At 57.3% G+C, this 18156-nt stretch overlaps 6 protein-coding genes and 1 non-coding gene across 7 annotated transcripts; 3 read left to right on the top strand and 4 right to left on the bottom strand.

The window, feature by feature from the left end:
• Positions 1-1295: 1295 nt before the first annotated feature.
• TAD2 (tRNA(adenine34) deaminase) lies at positions 1296-2619 on the top strand (the record flags this gene model as incomplete). Its single annotated transcript, XM_028636640.1, has 3 exons — positions 1296-1493; positions 1550-2342; positions 2393-2619. The coding sequence occupies 3 exons, from the start codon at positions 1296-1298 to the stop codon at positions 2617-2619; spliced, it is 1218 nt and encodes a 405-aa protein (XP_028497586.1).
• A 712-nt stretch (positions 2620-3331) lies between these two features.
• D7B24_002432 (uncharacterized protein) lies at positions 3332-4474 on the bottom strand (the record flags this gene model as incomplete). The annotated part of the gene is made up of 1 exon (XM_028636641.1): positions 3332-4474. One exon carries the CDS (start codon positions 4472-4474, stop codon positions 3332-3334), a length of 1143 nt encoding a protein of 380 aa, XP_028497587.1.
• Positions 4475-8906: 4432 nt separating this feature from the next.
• Positions 8907-10897, top strand: D7B24_002433 (uncharacterized protein; the record flags this gene model as incomplete). The annotated part of the gene is made up of 3 exons (XM_028636642.1): positions 8907-8987; positions 9067-9335; positions 9400-10897. 3 exons carry the CDS (start codon positions 8907-8909, stop codon positions 10895-10897), a joined length of 1848 nt encoding a protein of 615 aa, XP_028497588.1.
• A 681-nt stretch (positions 10898-11578) lies between these two features.
• On the bottom strand, positions 11579-11680 carry D7B24_002434. The gene has a single exon. It is a non-coding gene; the product is annotated as a tRNA-Val (tRNA).
• A 1261-nt stretch (positions 11681-12941) lies between these two features.
• D7B24_002435 (uncharacterized protein) lies at positions 12942-13757 on the bottom strand (the record flags this gene model as incomplete). The annotated part of the gene is made up of 4 exons (XM_028636643.1): positions 12942-13216; positions 13331-13536; positions 13616-13632; positions 13698-13757. The coding sequence occupies 4 exons, from the start codon at positions 13755-13757 to the stop codon at positions 12942-12944; spliced, it is 558 nt and encodes a 185-aa protein (XP_028497589.1).
• Positions 13758-14129: 372 nt separating this feature from the next.
• Positions 14130-15147, top strand: CSM3 (chromosome segregation in meiosis- protein; the record flags this gene model as incomplete). Its single annotated transcript, XM_028636644.1, has 2 exons — positions 14130-14420; positions 14563-15147. 2 exons carry the CDS (start codon positions 14130-14132, stop codon positions 15145-15147), a joined length of 876 nt encoding a protein of 291 aa, XP_028497590.1.
• A 611-nt stretch (positions 15148-15758) lies between these two features.
• HAC1 (transcription factor that binds to CRE motif) lies at positions 15759-17085 on the bottom strand (the record flags this gene model as incomplete). The annotated part of the gene is made up of 3 exons (XM_028636645.1): positions 15759-16186; positions 16240-16742; positions 16796-17085. The coding sequence occupies 3 exons, from the start codon at positions 17083-17085 to the stop codon at positions 15759-15761; spliced, it is 1221 nt and encodes a 406-aa protein (XP_028497591.1).
• Between the last annotated feature and the right edge of the window lie 1071 nt (positions 17086-18156).

The raw sequence follows: 18156 nt of genomic DNA on the forward strand, positions 1-18156 counted from the left end.
ACCGGCATATGGGTCAGTCAGTGTGAAGGGTTTTGGACGGGCTTGGGGAGGTGAGGTAGCTGGGATGTGTGCGCTTATTGCCCCAAGGTCTGTCGATAATCTACTGATTTGGCTGAAATTTGGGCCTTGCGTGATCGTGACTGTGTCTCTGTCCGCACTTCAGACTGAAGTATCTCACTCGAGCAGGCGTCCATAATCCACTGCCCATTGCTTAATTGATGGCCCACTCAACATGTCGTGATAAGCAGACTGGACGAGCGTCTCTAGCCAACGTGCATTCCCGTTCTCCGCCCACATGGCAACACTGCAGGGTACAGGTAATAGAAAGTTTGGCTCAGTATTCAATACTTCATAAAGGCTCTGAATGCAATGGTGAAGTAACGACGGCTGTCAGTTCTCAGGCACCAACATCGAGATACATCGCTCGGTATCACGTGATCACGTGTTTGCGCTCCACTTCGGTGGACGTTGAAGTTCTGAAAATATTCTCCGTCAAAGACAACAGCAAACGAAACTCAAGTCACTCTCCGTGTGCAATTGTCCAGTCATTCTTCTCAGGCGTTCAAAGTGGTTGAGTGGTAAAGTCCCGTCCCTGAGCCTTGTTCTGGTATGGTACTGATGTGAAGGGGTTTTCAGCACTTGGCCTTGTCATTATGCAACATTGAGGCCCGTGGCTGACTGGTGGCACAACACACCTTGTTCCTCATTATTCTCTTATTCTCTTGTTCTTGAGGGAGAGAAGGCTGTGAGACCGTTGGATTAGAGGTGAATCGGATTGAGAGACGTGTTGGAAGTCGATTCTCTCTTTGGACGACGCTCAACTGCAGAGCCGGTTGGGAGGATCATTCGCACTGAAGTGTCCTTGGCTGGCGAAACGTTGCTGGTCAACCTCAATTGCTGATACCGTGGAAAGAGAGAAAATCTTGAGAGGAAGGTACTACTCACTAAGCGCAACTTCTACAATGGTGAATCAGGCCCCGGTTCCTGCCTCGGGGCAGTCATTGTCCCGGGCAGTGGCAACAACACCACCAACAACTGCTGCTTCATCTTCCAATGCACAACAAGAATCAGCCTCAACGCCTGAGGGGAACCGTCGATTTTCATCTACGGGTCGATTTCTGAATCGCTTCTTTCGCCGCCTTATCCCCCGCTCTCCATCTTCTGTGTCTTCGTCTCAGTACAGCGAATCCGAGGACACCACCACAACAGCTTCTGCGCAATCAGAAGATAACAGACCAGACACGAAACCGGACGTCGAAAGTAACGCCTCGGAGTCAGTCTCCCCAACAAACAACATGTCGATCCATGCCAACCAAGAGAATCGACCGCCTGCGTCTAGCGGCCTCGATGGCTCGATGGCTCGCCTGTCGCTGGACGATGCGTTGCCCGGGAAAGCAGGCTTAGCTTCCTCCGCTGGCCCCTCACAGCAGGAAACTGACACGGATAGTGAAAAGGCAACTCACCACGGCTTCATGGACCAAGCCCTGGATATGGTATGCGTGGCGCTCTTGAGGCTCTCGAGGGAAAGGAAGCTGACCGACTCTCCCAGGCTCGCCTTGCGCTCCGCACCAACGAGACGCCCGTCGGCTGCGTCATCGTTCACAACAACAAAGTCATCGCCAAGGGCATGAACGCAACAAATGTCACGCGCAATGGTACTCGTCATGCCGAGTTCATGGCCGTCTCGGCCCTCCTTTCCTACCGTCCCGTGGGCGTGACATCGGATGACGCAGCTGCCGAACCTCGACATGTCCCGACCGAGATGTCCGCTGCCGAGCGCGAGCAGCGAGACCGCGAGAAGGATGCCGAGCTTGGTCCTGACCCCAGCCTGAAGGACACTTCATATGTGAAGAATGGCCATCTCTATCCGTATGGCCAGAAGCAACATCCCGACCCTCGCGTGCCACGCTCCATCATTCGCGAGTCAGTGCTATACGTAACTGTCGAGCCGTGCGTCATGTGCGCCGGGCTGCTCAGACAGCTAGGAATTCGCAAAGTCTACTTTGGCGCTGTGAACGACAAGTTCGGTGGTGCTGGCGGCGTCTTCAGTATTCACTTGAACTCTATTAGGCCACAGGACAGACCATACATTAAGGAACTGCCCTCAGAATCAGACAATAACGACAGCGGCACAACAGCCCCTTCACGACCCGTGTCAGCTCAGTCAGCTCAGTCGACGCATTTAGCTCCCAAGCCACAGAACGGACAATACCATATGCCACAGTCCAACCCGGATGGCGATGGCGGAAATGTTGAGCGCGGTTTCGAGATCGAAGGCGGATGGGGACGCGAGGAGGCCGTGGGCCTACTGCGGCGCTTCTACGTCCAGGAAAACGGTCGAGGTAAGGCGACCAACTAAGTTGTTGACAAACGGAATCTGACTTTTCTCCAGCTCCCCAACCACGGAAGAAGGAAGGTCGCGCTGCTCGCCTCGCGGCGATGGAAGCCGGCAACTCTCAAGACACCCAAGGTGTAGTCACGGGCGGTACGCCTGAGGAAGTCGGCGCCGCTGAAACGGTCGATGAGAAGGAGCTGGCAACTAATGCTGAAAACCCGCTGCAGACGCCCACGTTGGAAACTGTGCCAGGCCCGCTTGGCAGTAGCGACAAAATTGATTGAAGAGGCTGCGGCTGGCAAAAAGCGAGGGTACTGCGTGGACACAAGACACGACATGAAGGCACTTATAGTGGCGGGCGAGACACGTATACACCAATGGGAGTGCCCCGGATCGACACAAGGTCAGACAGCGGCTGAAAGGTTGTGACCCAGACATCATGGCCCGGGCCGGAAGCATGTGCTTGTGTAGAGTACTACTGTCTCCCCAGACGTGTATGTGTTTCGAGGTGACGGGGGTTTGGGAGAGAGTCTCGGTTCAGCTTGCTTCCGGACTTTGGTGAAGAGCGGGATGGCAAATCAGAGACATGGCTTGCCTGTGATGTCAATGGCTTCTCAGCAGCCCCCAGAAATTCACTCATAGCAAATCACAGTCTGAAGTGGCGTCTCGATCAAAGGGGGGTATTGATTTCACTAGGCTAGTATCGACAGGCAAGAGTTGAGAAGAGACACTACGCGACCGCAGCCATGGTATTTTCTGGAGAATTGCCTTGTGCAAAGATCATATCGGTATCATAAACCTCATAACGCCGCCTACTCCCTCGTCGTCCAAGAGAGCGCATATCCAATGTGTTCGTTCTGTTCATTCGTTGAAAGTCATAGTCGAGTTGAATGTACCACACATGTCGGTATGTGGGGTACGAAAATGCAAGAAAGACAAGAGCGGCAGATCGGGAAAGTTTGGAACAGAACCACAGACACACATAGTCTAGGGACTCTATCGTTTCTTCCTTGCGTCGTGCACGTGCTGCTGCGCATGCGTCGTGGCAGGCTGGACGACAAAGTTCCTGATGCCCGCCTCGGCCGCCTGTTTCATGGCCTGGTGGCGCATGCCGCCCTTTTTGACCGGGGAGCGCTTGGAGCCGACGAAGCCGTCGACGAGGCCGGCGCCAAGGGCAGCAGTGGCGACGCGAACGCCCTTCTCGCCCATCCACGGGGAGGGGTCGTCACGAAGCTTGTAGGCAGCCTGAGCGCCGGCCTGGATGGCCATGCGGGTGGCGGCGCCTATGGCGGCGTAGCCGGCGGCCTTTCTCGCTTTGGAGCGGCCGCCTGCTACGGGCTCGGGGCTTGTGGGCTTGCTTGGAACAGAGCGGGAACGAGGCGGGGCATGAGAGGGAGCCTCATGGTAAGGATCATGGTCGGGCCCACGAGACATGTTGCGAGCACGACCACGGGTCGGATAGTGCGAGTCGGGCTCCGCGCGGCGTTCGTGATGCTGTGGTGGAGGAGGGATGGGCTGAGTGCGCGCTCTTGTTGGGCGGCGAAAGTCATCCTCGCCAGCATCATCGGGATGGCTGGGGCCATAGGCCGGATAACGAGAGTGGCGGGTGTCAGCGGCGCGTGGGGGGTATTTCTGACGTTCGCGGCTGGCGGCTGGGCCGTACCCTTGATCCAGAGACCCTGCTCTGGCTCTGGTATTCCTCCTGTATGCGTCATCGTCTCGATCATATGCTGGGCGGCTGTGGGTGGCTCGGTGCCGATATGCCTCAGGAGACTCTGATCTTGGCGCGTGTGAGGATCGTGGTGCTTCGCTACGGCCGCGCCTGGACTTTGGGGCGGGCTCGGGAGAGTTGTTGAAGCCACCGCGACTAGGCCTCATCTCGGAGGCGCCGCGGACAGGCCGTACATCGTGTTGGTGGCGTTCCAAAGGAACATCTCTGGAGTTGCGTTGCGTTGAGCCAGAAGGATAGTCTCGAGAGAACCTATCATCGTGATAACTGGGTTCTTGTCGGCGTTGCCTCTCGGCGTAACGTGGCGGCGGATAAGGATCATAGGGGTCGGCAACGCGTCGCGGTGGCTCGTCGTAAGGGGGATAGCCGGCATCGACTTCTCTTGCCGGATACCTTTGATGGCGTGCCATGTGAGTTGGATTATGATATTCCAGGAAGACAAGAGAACCAAGCGCAGTGCAATGAAGCTTAGCAAAAGGGTAAAGATGCAGTGCACATAGAGTCACGATGTCCAACTGTGGGCAGCCAAGGGGAATATATAGTAAATGCAAGGGGGGGCGGCGGCGATTGAAGAAATGCAGTGTCGCCCAGGGTCGCCTGAGGAAAAGCGTCACAAGGCGTCGATCTCTTGACCTCTTGACAGGATTGCGGGGGAAAGGGGCTGAGGGAGGACTCCCAACAAGCATCAACCAACACCCATGGCAGAAGCAGCAGCGGCCGGACCTACCTCAACGGGCCACGATGCCAGCCCGGATTGGCGCGATGCAGCAGCGGAGAGAGAATGAAAAGCAGGCTTGGCAGGTTGGGCGTTCTACGTCGACAATGATTGATGGGCTCGAACGAGAAAAGGTGGGCTGCAGAGTAAAACGCAGGGTCCTCAAGCTTGACGTCATGCTTCCCCTCCGGGGCCAAGCGACCAAACATCAAATCCCAATCGAAGCGCGTCCAGCCAGTCCGACATGGACCGCATGAGGACATCTTGCAGGAGAGCGTCGTGCAGACCGCCATTCAGCGAGGGCCTGGGCTGAAGCTTGGGTCCTCTCTCCGCTCACTTGTGTGATGCACTAGTTGCATGAGCTCCCACGCTCTCCCACGATCATGAAGGGCGAGTCTCGTGGGGATGCTTCACGCGGCTGTGAGTGATCGCCTACGCTGCACATCGCCGCGGGATTAAATAGTGGAACCTAACCCCTCGAGTCGTTGGGACCTTCGCGCCTTTTTCTCGCGTCGTATCGTCTCGAGGATCCGTGTGCTGGCCGCTGTCCTCCATTGTCGCGTGATCCTCCCTAGCGCTCGGGATCCCCTGACGTCAAACTGTCACCCACGTAGGAGCGCCGGCAGTCGTTCCAGTAGTCGGCTCCGGAGCGTGAGCCGCGCTCACCGCTGGAGTGAACATCATCGCTATAGCCCCTATGCGTTGGCGTCGGGACTCGGACAGCCGGGCTGACGACAGGCCATCGACCACGGCCAAAGGGCCACAAAAAACGACGAGACACAGTGCTATTGCCACCCGGTTGGAGCAAGATGTCGATGGCCAACCATGATGAGGATGCTGTGATGCCGTGTCACGACTACAACCAAGCCAATGGGCTCGCTCAGTCGTCAACATCGGACCTCACGGGCCAGCCAGAACCCCGAGCACAATTTCTTCGTGTGTCAGTCGGTCAGAATACAGCATAGCCAGTAGTACAAACTTCCTGGTGCTGCTTGCGGCGTCGTCATCATCCGTGTGCGTGAGCAAAGTCAGGACGGGGCACCCACTCGGCGTCCACGATGCCTCAGCAAACGAGATGAGGCTCAAGGGCGTCATCGTGCCGCTAAACAGACATTCGACGGCCACTGCTAGCCCTCGTCGAGCGCGGGCAGTGAGGCATAGTCGGCGCCATGTCTTCTGTGGGCTCCCAGCACGTTGAATTATATTGTGTGTCGTGTGCTCCAACCATTGTTCACTTCATTGCCGACACTGACGAGACTGGCACAGGCTGGTCTCGTTGACTGGCTTGGGTAATTACAAAGGTGATCTCAGGGGTGATGTCCAGCGTTCAGGTGTGTGAGCCGCGTGTTATTGAGTTTGACTGCCAGTGCACGGCGTGCTGTCGTGGAACCTTGGCATGCCTCAGCATACGTCTGGGTCATGTCCGGGCGAGGGGATACTGGAAGGCTCTTCTTGGGGAGTTCTCCGTCGGCTCGGCGGCTAATGACCGACAGAAAGGTAGACGACAGCTTTGGGGTCAGTAGCTGGGACGAGCTGGACGACCTCTCAGCTCTCACCAAGCCGTGAAAGATGATGGACCTAGGTCGATGTCCCAACACTCCGGCGGCGGGATATGCGATGTAGCCTGTCGCAACGTGCCTTGTTCGAGCGCGGAAGGAAATTAATAGTGTAGGACCACCAGGGCCTTGGGCTCGCCCTCCACTGTCATTGAGTAGCAGACCCAGGACGCCTGGCAACACAAGTACGACCGCGATGGTCACAGATGCAGCCTCTCTTGCACGTCCTGCCTTCTGTATCTGACCTGTGTTGGTAATAGCGACGGGCTGCTGGTGAGTGTTCTGTGGAGGAAGGTGATACGCCGAGTTGGGTACCGAGGCTGAAAGAGGATCCTTCAACCGGCCGGAGGTTCGTTGGTAGATTGATACGTGAAATGCTAGAGAGGACTGGCGTGGGTGGACTCTTTCGGGACTTGGGGGTTCTTGAGCGGGTCTCGGCGAGATAGGCGTGGCATAGATAGGACGGCGCCGGTGGCGCACTGGCTAGCCTCCCGAAGGTGCGCGCTAGGTGCCTCTGATGTTGATACCCGCCTCGGGACGTGGGTGATGGTTGGTACGATTAGGGAAATGTGTGGTGGACGATGGGACAAGATCGAATGGCTTCAACGGAGGAAGAGTGCGCACATGCCTGATGGCTGTTCAGCCCAAGGCACCTAAAAGTAGTGCAGGCGGTGATGGCCGATGGCCTCTGTCGCTGCTTCCTCGTCGTGCGATAGCACCTTCTCCAACACTCACATGTACTTGCCGCCGTGGTCATGCCTGCTATGGTACCTACAGCGAAACTTTGGCCAGCAGGACGGCCTCAGACGAGGACTTGCCCACCGGCCACCCCCGCCACTGGCTGTCTTGGTTCTGTTACCCAGACCTTCGCGTACTCCCGATGACCATGCCACCATCATGTTCATCCCATCTATGCAGCTCTCAGTATCCCGATCCCATTGGCATACCAACCTGGCCTGACCTCCCATCGCATGCGTCTTCGGCCGGACGGGATTGGAACAATACAAACAGGTAAGGCAAATTGGCGTTGTTCTCAATCAGAGACGGAAATGCCTGCCGCGCTTCGACTGCAGTCAGCTCCGGGGTGGCCATTGCACGGCGTTGGCATCCTCATCTGGCTGATCCGCGATTCAGAAGCTTCAACGGCACAGCATCCAGTTACCAGACTGGGCAGCCATCTCCGCGTCCAATGCCTCGCCGACCGCCGGCCTTTTTCTGCAACCCCACCCCACATCTCAGATACGCACAACCCGTATCTGCGACCTACCTACCACCCGGCAACCCGCGATACAATCCCCTCCCCCAGTATGCAGCTAGCTGGCTGGCTGGCTGGCTGGCTGCACGGGAGCTTCAGCATGTCAAGACACACAGCCATGACAGGACCCTTGCTATTCATCTGGTGGTGGCGACCACCAACCTATGCCATGTGGTAGGCCCATCGACGGCTTCACCCCGCCCTAGCGGCAGTCTCATTCTGCAGTGCAAAGTCGCCTAGGCTAAAGTTTTGAGACGCCACGCTTCGGCAGAAAACCTCCTGCTCTTCTCGCAGCCCTCCTCGTCGCCCGTTGGAGAGTGGCCATGATGTCTGTCGCCCCCCTCCCCCCTTCAACACTCGCATAGCACGACGCGACACGATAAGTTCACGACAGCAGGCCGGAGAAGCAGCACAACCTCGGATCGTACGTCGTCGACTACTCAGTTGCGCTCTCTACCGCAGGGACAGGCAAATCAGGGCCCAGCCCACCCAAGCCCACTCAGGGGACGGCAGGGACTGGCAAGGATGATGCGATATCGCCTGTCCTCCCCATCAACGTTTCCTTGGCCTTCCGCCTTCTCGGTGCCCCTGGTTGCCAGTTCGTGAGCAGCAGCAGCGACACATGCTACATGCGACATGCAGGCATCGACAGGGCTCCCCATCCATGAATGGATTACTCGTGCCAATCCCCAAGTCCGAAAGGCCATTCCCGCCCTAGTCCTGCATCGCCAAAACCCACCCGCCCACCTTCCCAAGGCCCCAAGCTACGGATCTAGCTAATGATCACTCATTTACACCAATAGTAGGTCGAGCCTGTAAAGATAACGCCCCTTGTCAGATGTTGTCCCTAAGAGCCCTGACACAACCTTTTCGCCGCCGTGCCTCCCCATCGCGTTTGTGCTGCTCCTGTCGCATTGAAATATCACCAGGTTGGTCCCCTCCTCCTGATCGCGACTTTCTTAATCTGACCGCCCGTAGCTGACGTTTGCACTGTCGACACTGCTCTCAGTTTGCCTGCCACAGTTAGTGTGCGCCTTAATTGTCTGCACTCCTCTGCCTCAACTTTTGACGCCCCTTCCTCCATTGCCGCGACCCCGTTACGCCATCCCAAGGGACCCATCATTGGCAAGATCTAGCCTAGCGACTTGGAGAATTTTTTTTTTCCTCCTGAGGCTTCGCTATCCCCAATTTTCGGCTTTTGACGCACTACTAGAGGGAGCCGCTTTCGCCTTGCCAGCGACACACCCCTGCCTCTTTGACCTTCATCTCCTTCGTTCATTCATCCGGCCATCGGCTTCGATTCAAACTCTGCCAATATGGCGTGGACCGACACAATCAACAACAAGGTCGCGCGCAGCCGCGCTGGTCGCTGGTTTAAGCTTGATGGCTGCGGTCATGTAAGTCGTATTGGAACCCTCCGGATGGGCTGAGACTGCCCACCGAGACTGGGACTGATCATGAGATGCGCAATCATAGCCGAGGGAGCGAAAGGGCTCCAAGTTCTTGACCGAACTACGTGCTGGCCTCGTCACCTTCTTCGCCATGGCCTACATTCTCGCCGTCAACTCGTCTATTGTCTCGGACTCGGGCGGCACCTGTGTCTGCAACAGCACACCCGACGACCCCATCTGTGTTGAGAACACCGAGTACCTCCTGTGCAAGACGGAGATTAGGCGGGACCTTGTCACCGCCACCGCTGCCATCTCTGCTCTGAGCACCTTCTGTCTGGGCCTTTTTGCCAACATGTAAGTCTCTCGATGCGCCAACCCCAAATGCCATGGAGGAGTCCCTCACTCACACCCGAGAAAGGCCTGTTGGTATTAGCTGCGGCATGGGTCTCAACGCCTACCTTGCCTACGACGTTGTTGGCTTCAACGGAACTGGTCGTGTGCCTTACGAAGTCGCTATGACAGCCATCTTCATCGAGGGCTTCATCTTCTTCGCTCTCGCCGTCCTCGGCCTCCGCCAGTGGCTCGCCCGTGCTATTCCCAGATCCATCAAGCTTGCCACTGGTGTCGGTATTGGTCTCTTCCTGACACTCATCGGTCTGACCTACGGCGAGGGCATCGGTCTCATCACCGGCTCCACTGCTACACCCGTTGCGCTCGCTGGCTGCCCGCCGTCGACGCGCCTGGAGGATGGCACTTGCCCTTCGTCTCACAAGATGCGTAACCCCACAATGTGGGTTGGAATCTTCTGCGGTGGTTTCCTTACCGTCTTCCTCCAGATGTTCCGCGTCAAGGGTGCCATCCTGATTGGCATCTTGCTTGTCAGTATCATCTCGTGGCCTCGCGGCACCCCGGTCACCAACTTCCCTTACACCGAGCTTGGCGACAGCAACTTTGAGTTCTTCAAGAAGGTCGTCGACTTCCACCCCATCCAGCGCACCCTCAACGTTCAACAGTGGGACATCTCTGGACACGGCGGCCAATTCGCTCTCGCTCTCATCACATTCACCTACGTCGACATTCTCGACTGCACTGGCACTCTCTATTCGATGGCTCGCTTCGCCGACCTGATTGACGAGCGCACTCAAGATTTCGAGGGCTCCGCCGTCGCTTACATGGTTGACGCTCTTAGCATCTCCATCGGCTCCATCTTTGGCACCTCACCTGTCACAGCATTCATCGAATCCGGTGCCGGTATTTCCGAGGGCGGCAAGACGGGCATCACTGCCATGACGACCGGCTTTTGCTTCTTCATCTCCCTCTTCTTTGCGCCCATCTTCGCCTCTATTCCTCCTTGGGCCACGGGCTGCGTGCTCATCCTCGTTGGCTCCATGATGATGCGAGCTGTGACAGAGATCAACTGGGGCTACCCTGGCGACTCGATTCCTGCCTTCCTCACTATCGCTATCATGCCCTTCACCTACTCCATTGCCGACGGCCTGATTGCCGGCGTTTGCAGCTACATCCTCATCAACACGATGATCCTCCTGATCGGCCTCGCGACGGGTGGCCGTCTCGTCCCCCACAACAAGGACCAGAAGGACCCCTGGACCTGGCACATTCCTGGCGGTCTCCTGCCTGGCTGGATCGTCCGTCTGTTCAAGGGCAAGAAGGACTTCTGGCGCCCCTACCCTGGCGACGACGAGTCCAACACGGCTCCCGCCGCAGTTGCTGCGCCCGCTGATGAACCCGTTGCTCCATTCAAGGGAGCGCAATACGAGGACCGCACAACGAGCTCGGAGCATGGCGGATCGATCTTGATGGGTGAGGAGAAGAGGGTTGGCGAGACGCCTGCGCCGGCACAGCCGCAGCCCCATATTGTCCAACAGGACAAGGTTGACCGTGAGAAGAGCGCCTAAAAGTCATGGGCTTCACACACGTATTGCAGGGGAGTAATGAATTGGGGAGACTCACATTGGTACATGGCTCTATGTATAGGCTGTTTCTGGTTGAAAATGAATAGTAGGGGCGAAGGCCTTATCTTGTATCTTGTATAAATCATGTTTCGCTCGCTCAATCGAGGTGCGTCTTGCCGAGAGGGAACACTGCCGCAAAACGTATGCAGCCCTTTCCCTTTTTACACATGTGACCATATTTGTCTTTTTGTTGTGGCATTAATGCTGTGCAATCCTAACTTAGGATCGACAGGCCATTGCTGGGAATGTTAGGCTACGAAATTTGGCCCGCTTGGGCTGATGCTTTTAGATCTGCTCTGCATATATTACTGGCTTCAAGAGAAGTCCGTTCCATTCGGAAGACCTGAAGGCATTCGGCGGGCAGATTGTGCCGGGTTTTCTGGGCCTGGAGGATCACAGTGCTGCAAATCGCGCCAAAGCTTAGCCCAGGATGACCATGATGGAAGGTGGCCCGGAAAGTAAACAGGAAAACGCCTAGTACATGTCCTACGAACCTGCGGCTAAAAGATATAGCCTCAAGCTGACCATCAACGCCATGCGTCCTCGGCGACAAGCATACATAATTTCTCACGTGCCCGAGAGGCACGATGTGGCTTGTGGCAGAGGAGCCGACGCTGACAAAAGTGATTCAGGGGAGGCTCGAACTCCCGACCTTCAGTGAAACCCGCGATCGCAGACGATCTTGGATGTTAGACTGACGTGATAAACCAACTACACCACCGAACCGGGTTGACGGGGGTGTGAGGGTTGAGGTATATATTTTCAAGAGTCGTTGTGTGATGGGTCCTGACGGGGCCACGATGGGGACATGAGGGTACGGGGCAGACAGCAAACGCTTCCGAAGGCGGAGCCGGTTGGCGTGGAGTTGCTCGGTCTGGAGCTATTCAAGTCAGCCATCATTGCGTTGTTATCACAAGAGACGCAAGCACCAAGTCTCTTGTCAGTGAGGCAGGAGTCTCAAGAGGGCGAGGATAATCGCTTTAACACCAGGTGTGCTGGGGCCCCTGTTGTGCGGTATTGAAATTATATCACCAACAGTGCGGCTTTGCTCGCCTCAAGTGCAGATCGGTAAGATCCACGGACAAGCTCGACGAGGTGGTGCGAGTAACATATTCAGCCTGACTGGTCAACTCTCATCGGGCTGTTTGAAATTTCAACCTCTGGTATCTAAGCCTCCCCAGTCCACACAGCTTGATCGCGCAAATTGATGGCTATGAAGGAACGGCGACGGTGAATTCTGGAAAGACAATCGCAGCATACTAGAGTGATCGCAGTAGAATGAATATCTGGCATCTCCTTTACGGATTCGTTTTCAATTTTGGGTTGTGTAAAGCCGATATCGTAGATATATCCAAAGTCTAGGCGACGCGTGAATTCTCCGTACTATTCAGGACAATGTTTCCAGCTGGATGAAGTTGGCTTCTGGCCCCAAACAAGCAGTCTGATAGTATGAAGTGTAAGAGTAGCGGTAAGATGGCGCAGGATCTCAAGTTCGCGGCCTCTATGTGTCGTACGTATGAGACAAACGCCTATCTATGATGACTTGGGTTTCTTCCACAAGTGAAGCTGGAAAAGCCTATCAAGATAGCTGAAACTACGCCATGCAGGGAATTTATTATATATACTAGTGAAGACATGCAGAGGATACGACTTGCCTCCCGAAGCTCTGTCTGGCTGATGTGGTTGGACATGAACGAATCAAGACGATTATGGACCGGCATCGGTCTTCTACACAGCACGTTATGAAGCCGGCATCGTGACATCCGGACCAGCAATATCATGGCACACGAAGACATCGGCTTTACAAACAACAGAGCCCCCGCACAGGTTGGCCGTCAAGTGAAAAAGAAAAATCATTGCTCGGGTGACAGCCCGCTTCTATCCGTCTTCCTCTTTATACACACATCGGGCGACCTCCATCCTACAACCTCTCCTCCGCTACTGCCCGCCCCCCCTTTTACTCTCCACAACACATGCAAGCTTACGCCTACTTCCCTTGCCTCTCGGCCTCGAGCTCCCTCTCGGCCTGACGGTAGTACTTGGCCGTGTCGACGCCGTGCTGGTTGTGGTTGACAAAGTTGAACCAGGGCAGGACGCCCATGAAGAGCGCCGAGTAGCGCGACTGCCGCGCCGCGACGCCCTGCATGTGCGGCGTCAGGCGGCTCTCGCCGTAGAGGGGCTCGCCGGCCTTGACCTTGGCCACCATCTCCTTCATGTCGAGGTCGATCTCGCGGGCGTTCTCGGTGGCGCCGTAGAAGCGAACTGGTCGGGCCGTTAGCATGCTTTCCCCTTTCTTTTTTTTTCTTCATCTTCATCTCTGAGGCCTCTGTCCCTCGCGCACACGTGGGCGGAAGACAGGAAGGGGGGGAGACGCACGGCTGGAGCGCTGGTAGAAGTAGAGGAAGCCACCGGCTAGGCCAATGGCGCCGGCCAGGCGAAGGGCTGGGGCGAAACCGCCCTTGCCGACGTGCGAAGGCGCGAAGCGCTCAAGGGTGAGGAGGGCCGCGGGGGCAAATGCGGCGGCTGCGACGCCGTGGGCGTAGTCGGAGGGACGGGCATAGCCGATGACGCGCTTGAAGTGCCTGATCGTGAGAGGGTCCTACATCAGCAAATTGGGTCCTCGAGGGCAGAGGGGTCGGATCGGAGACGGCATGTTCTCACGGGTCGTTGTCGATGAGCTGGATGGGTCAGAAGTATTAGCTCGACTGCAATTGGTGAGAGCCATTGACGGACAGGGACGCACCGGGTAGTCGCTCGGGACGGGCTTTGAGGGGATAAAGGTGGTGGTCTGCGTGTTCGACATGGCTGCGGTCGTCGGTTCGCCTGGGTGATGCCTCTCGAGCGACCTTGGATCGTTGAATTGGCGAAGATTAGAGGTGCTTCACAGACACTGGACGTTGAAGATGCAAAGTTCTGCCTGAGGCTGCCTGTGCTCGACTTCGCAGTACGTACCGTCGGCCAAGTGGGACAGCTCTTGCCAGCTGCCAACTGCCGTCGTGTCACCAGCTCCAGAACGCGTCCAGCTCCCAATCAATTAACCCAGGCGCGTCTCGAGATCACGGCTAGGCGTCAGTTCGTAAGAATTGGTACCCCTCGTCCCTCTGATTTGCGTGACCCTCGCTGCACCAACCACGACACCACAAGGCATACCCGCTCGAGAATACAGTTGCCCGACATGGCGCCAGGCACAACAGCACCACCCCTCGACGACCTCGATAACTACGATATTGACGACTTTGACGACCCGTTCCGCTCCCCCAGCCCCCAACCCCAGGCCCAAACCCAGAACGGCTCCTCCCAGAAGCGCAAGACCGACGGCCTCGGCCTTGACGAGGAGGTCGACGTCGCCAAGCGCGCCCGCGTACCCCGTATCAAGCTCGACGAGACCCGTCTCCTCTCGGAAGATGGCATCCCCAAGCTGCGCCGGCGCGCCGCCGACCTAAAGCTCAAGGGCAAAGGCCACGAAGTGCGTTGGCCCCTCCTTTTTTCACCTCCCTCTCCCTGGGCGCACTGTCCCTCTCGTGACATGGCATCAGCATCACGAGCAACGAGGAGGGAGGGGGAGTCCCGAAAATCGAAAGCAAAGGCTGACCGACTTGGCGCGCTAGTTCTCCGACGCAGCGCGGCTGCTCACGTTTTACCAGTTCTGGCTCGACGACCTCTTCCCCAAGGCGAAGTTCCTCGACGGCCTCGCCATGGTCGAAAAGGCAGGCCACAAGCGCACGCTGCAGAGCAAGAGAATCGAGTGGATCGACGAGCTCAAGCCGCGCGCTTCGGCGGCCGCGGACGACGACGTGGACGAGGAGCCGCCCGCGGACGATGGGCCGCTGCAGCACGGCGACGACGCGGACGACGAGGCGATGGCGCAGAGAAACGGGCACGCCGGGACGACAGGGGCAGCGGCGGCGGGAGCGGCGGGGAACACGAGACCCAAGACGCCGATGGCGCTGGACGAAGACGACGTACCGGACGAGGCGGATCTTTACGGTGCGACGCCCAAGAGGGCGGCTGCTGGCACGACGAGCGTACCGAGGCCTGCGGACCCGGATGATGAGGACGACCTCGAGGCGCTCATGGCGGAGGCGGAAGCAGAGACGGGCCCGAGACGGGAGCCTGAGAAGAAGGTGGCGCCCGCGGTCAACGACTACGAAGATGACGAAGCCGCAATGGCTGAAATGGATGGGCTGTGGTGAGAGTATCTTACGATGTTTCACTCGGGAAGGTTTGCTTTCAGAATATCATGAGGTCAGGAGGGTCAAGGCGTTCGGCGCACACATATGAAGCATGATTTCTCTCTAGCCATTGAACGGTTGTAATGCGTACTCAGTCACTGGTAATCGCAGAGCATGATTTATCTTCTCAAAAATTCAATTCGTCATATTGTTACAGGCCCGGGCCATTGTTTGACCGCTCCTTCAGGAGACCACCGTTGCGCCATGGACCATACAATAGTTCCCAGTTTTGTCTGAACCCGCCGTTGTCATGATAAAAGTCAAATCAGCGAGAGCGTAATCGTTTCTCTCCACCTTCTACCAACGCATCGCCCTGTCTCTTCTTGACAGGCGTGGTTGTTGTCGAGTTAAATAAGCTGGCTGGTGTGTGGGTGTTCGTCTCGGGATGGGGGTTGGGTAGTATCCCTTGTTGGATCATCTTACGCTCTTCGACCCGAAGGGTCCAGAGAAGCGTGAGGAGTACCTCTTTAGAGGGCAACGCATTACCGTTGAACCACGTGTGCGGCTCGCGGGAACTGTCGCGCGTGACCGGTGCTCCGACGTCCGTATCCCCAACCCGATTCTCACAGCCCTCAGACACCAACCGCAATGCCTCCATCGTCGCATCCATAAGTGGACGCGCCAGATTGGGGCTGCAGGTTAGGATTTTCTGAAGAGACTTGAGTCTCAGGGTTAGGGGCACGGCGGCTGTAGTCCGGGTCCGCTGCGCTGTTCTCCGCTGCTGACGCGTCAGTGGCGGCTGCGCTGGCCTCATCGTTGAGGAACTCGTCCATGTCGAAGTTGAACGCGGATGCGAACGCGGACGAGTCACCAGCCATAATATCGTTGTCATAATCGACTGAGTTGGGGGAAGAGAGAAGCCCGCTCTCAAGGACATAGCGATCTGCATCAAAGGCCTCTGACACGCTGTAATGACCGCCGAGGAAGTGATCATGAGCATCTGAAGCTGAAGGTACAAAGTCCATGTTGGGTGCAGGGAAGTCTGTGAGGCCACCCACGACTGAGGCATTTCCTCCGACCGACACGGCAGGTCGAACAACATCACTGCAGGACGTTGTGTCACGTCGGAGGAAAGGGCGACAGGGGAGGGGGCGGCCACGGCAGCTTCTTGCTGGGCGCTGGTCTCATCCGTCTCGGGGACGGGAGTGAGGGCGGGCGAGAGGGAGGCGGGGTTGACGGTCGCGGCGGATTTGGATGCCGCCATCAGACCGTCGACGAGTGTCGACTCGGAGTCGGCCACTGATGGCCGACGGCCGTCTTGTGAGCCGAACAGCTCGGGGGAGAGGGTGACCGAGTTGCTGTTGTGGAATGAGTCAAAGGGGGAGGAAGAGCGGGCGACGGCACCGGAACCACGGCGGAACTTAGTAAGCTCCTCCATTAACCTGGCGTTCGCCTGTTGTGCGTGGTTCAGGGCAGTCTCGAGCTCCTTGTTCTTCATCTCGAGGGCCTCGACCTCGAGCCTCTTACGCTCCCTCGAAGACTGGGCAGCACGGCGGTTGCGCAGAACGCGTTCCACACGACGCTGCTCCTTCTCATCCTCGGTCTTGGCTCGTTTCCTGCAGGGGTATTAATGACAAATTCTCCGTGTTTACATGGTCGATTGACGTACCTGGGCGGCAAGTTGGTCTTGGGTTCTGGAAGGACCTGACCCCAGGACTTGCGCTTCTTAGACCCCTTCTTGTCGCCGACGGAAGCCTCGGAGAGAGGCATGTCCGAGTCGGCAATGGTGAGGTCTTGCGGTGAGGAAGGGCTCATCATGTCGGAAGGATCGAGGGTGTTGGGGGAGGCGGACTCTGGGAAGAGTGACGGGTACATGTCGCCTGGTGTCGAGACGAAAGACTCGGCTGGCGAGTCCTCGAACTTGATCATTGGTGTGGTGGAGTGCTCCCAAGACTCCATGTTGGACGGCTTTGTGTGTGTGTGTGTGTGTGTGCGTGTGTGTGTGATAGAGACAAGAAGTCTTTGGCGAGTTGTGTGCGTGTGAAATGGTGGTGCAAGCCGAAGTGAATCGGTTATTGCAAACTTGCTTTCTGTTTCTTGGATGGTGGTTGCGCAGCTTCTTGGTGGTTGATTGCTGTTTGCATGCGCTGGGGATGCCGTCCGAACCTCACAATACAAATAAGGGATAGATCTGGCTGCCTAGATCGACCACATGGTGGACGAAGCGACTCGATGAGTGAGTCAGCCAATGAAGTGAGTCAACGATGGAGAAGGTATGAGGTAATCCTCAAGGCAGTCGTGAAAAGGGAAAAGGACACGGTGGTCGCTGGCTCGTCAGGTGTTCAGGAGCGGACTTCAGAAAGGGCGATGTGGCCTCTTTATGATCGAAGGCCACGTTTGGATCAAGGGGGGGCAGGCGTTGGGGGGCCCTACCTTGCCAGGTACGTAGAAGGGGAGGGGGCCAAGGGGAGGGTTGCGGGCGTGTGGGTATGTGTGCCTGAGGCAGTCACGGAAGCTCTGGCCCAGGCGGCCGCAAGGGTGTGGTCCGTGTCTGGGGCAGTGGCAGCAGAGGATAGGCAGAAAGGAGACAGGTAGCAGGGGTGCTGGGAGAGGTTCCCTTGGCCTCCGGGAAGGGGCCGCCACCGGCGGAGCAGGGTTGAGGCTGGGGGCCAGCTGCAGGGGGGCGGAGTCCACGCTGGTGGTGCCGGTCGTGGGTAGGCGGGCGCGACCAATGGCAATGTCGGATCTGCCCTCGCGGAAGGAGACTCGCAACGGCCAAATGGGATTCCACGGACACGGGCCAAAAGGGACAAAACAGCCCCACGGGCCAGAAACACCTTCTGTAATCAGCACCAAACTCGCCCCCCTCCCAGGGCCTTCGACCTGCCACAGCAGCAGCAGCAGCATGGCCCGGCCCCCCTGGAGAGCACGGAGCGCCAGGGCCCCTCGCCTCTCTGTACGGTACAGTTCTCGGGGACCTCGACTCGATCCAGTTCGCACCAGGCCCCCTCAAACATGATCATCCTCATG

The sequence above is a fragment of the Verticillium nonalfalfae genome, assembly GCF_003724135.2.
Source record: "Verticillium nonalfalfae strain VnAa140/NRRL 66861 chromosome Unknown scaffold_16, whole genome shotgun sequence".
NCBI lineage: Eukaryota > Fungi > Ascomycota > Sordariomycetes > Glomerellales > Plectosphaerellaceae > Verticillium > Verticillium nonalfalfae.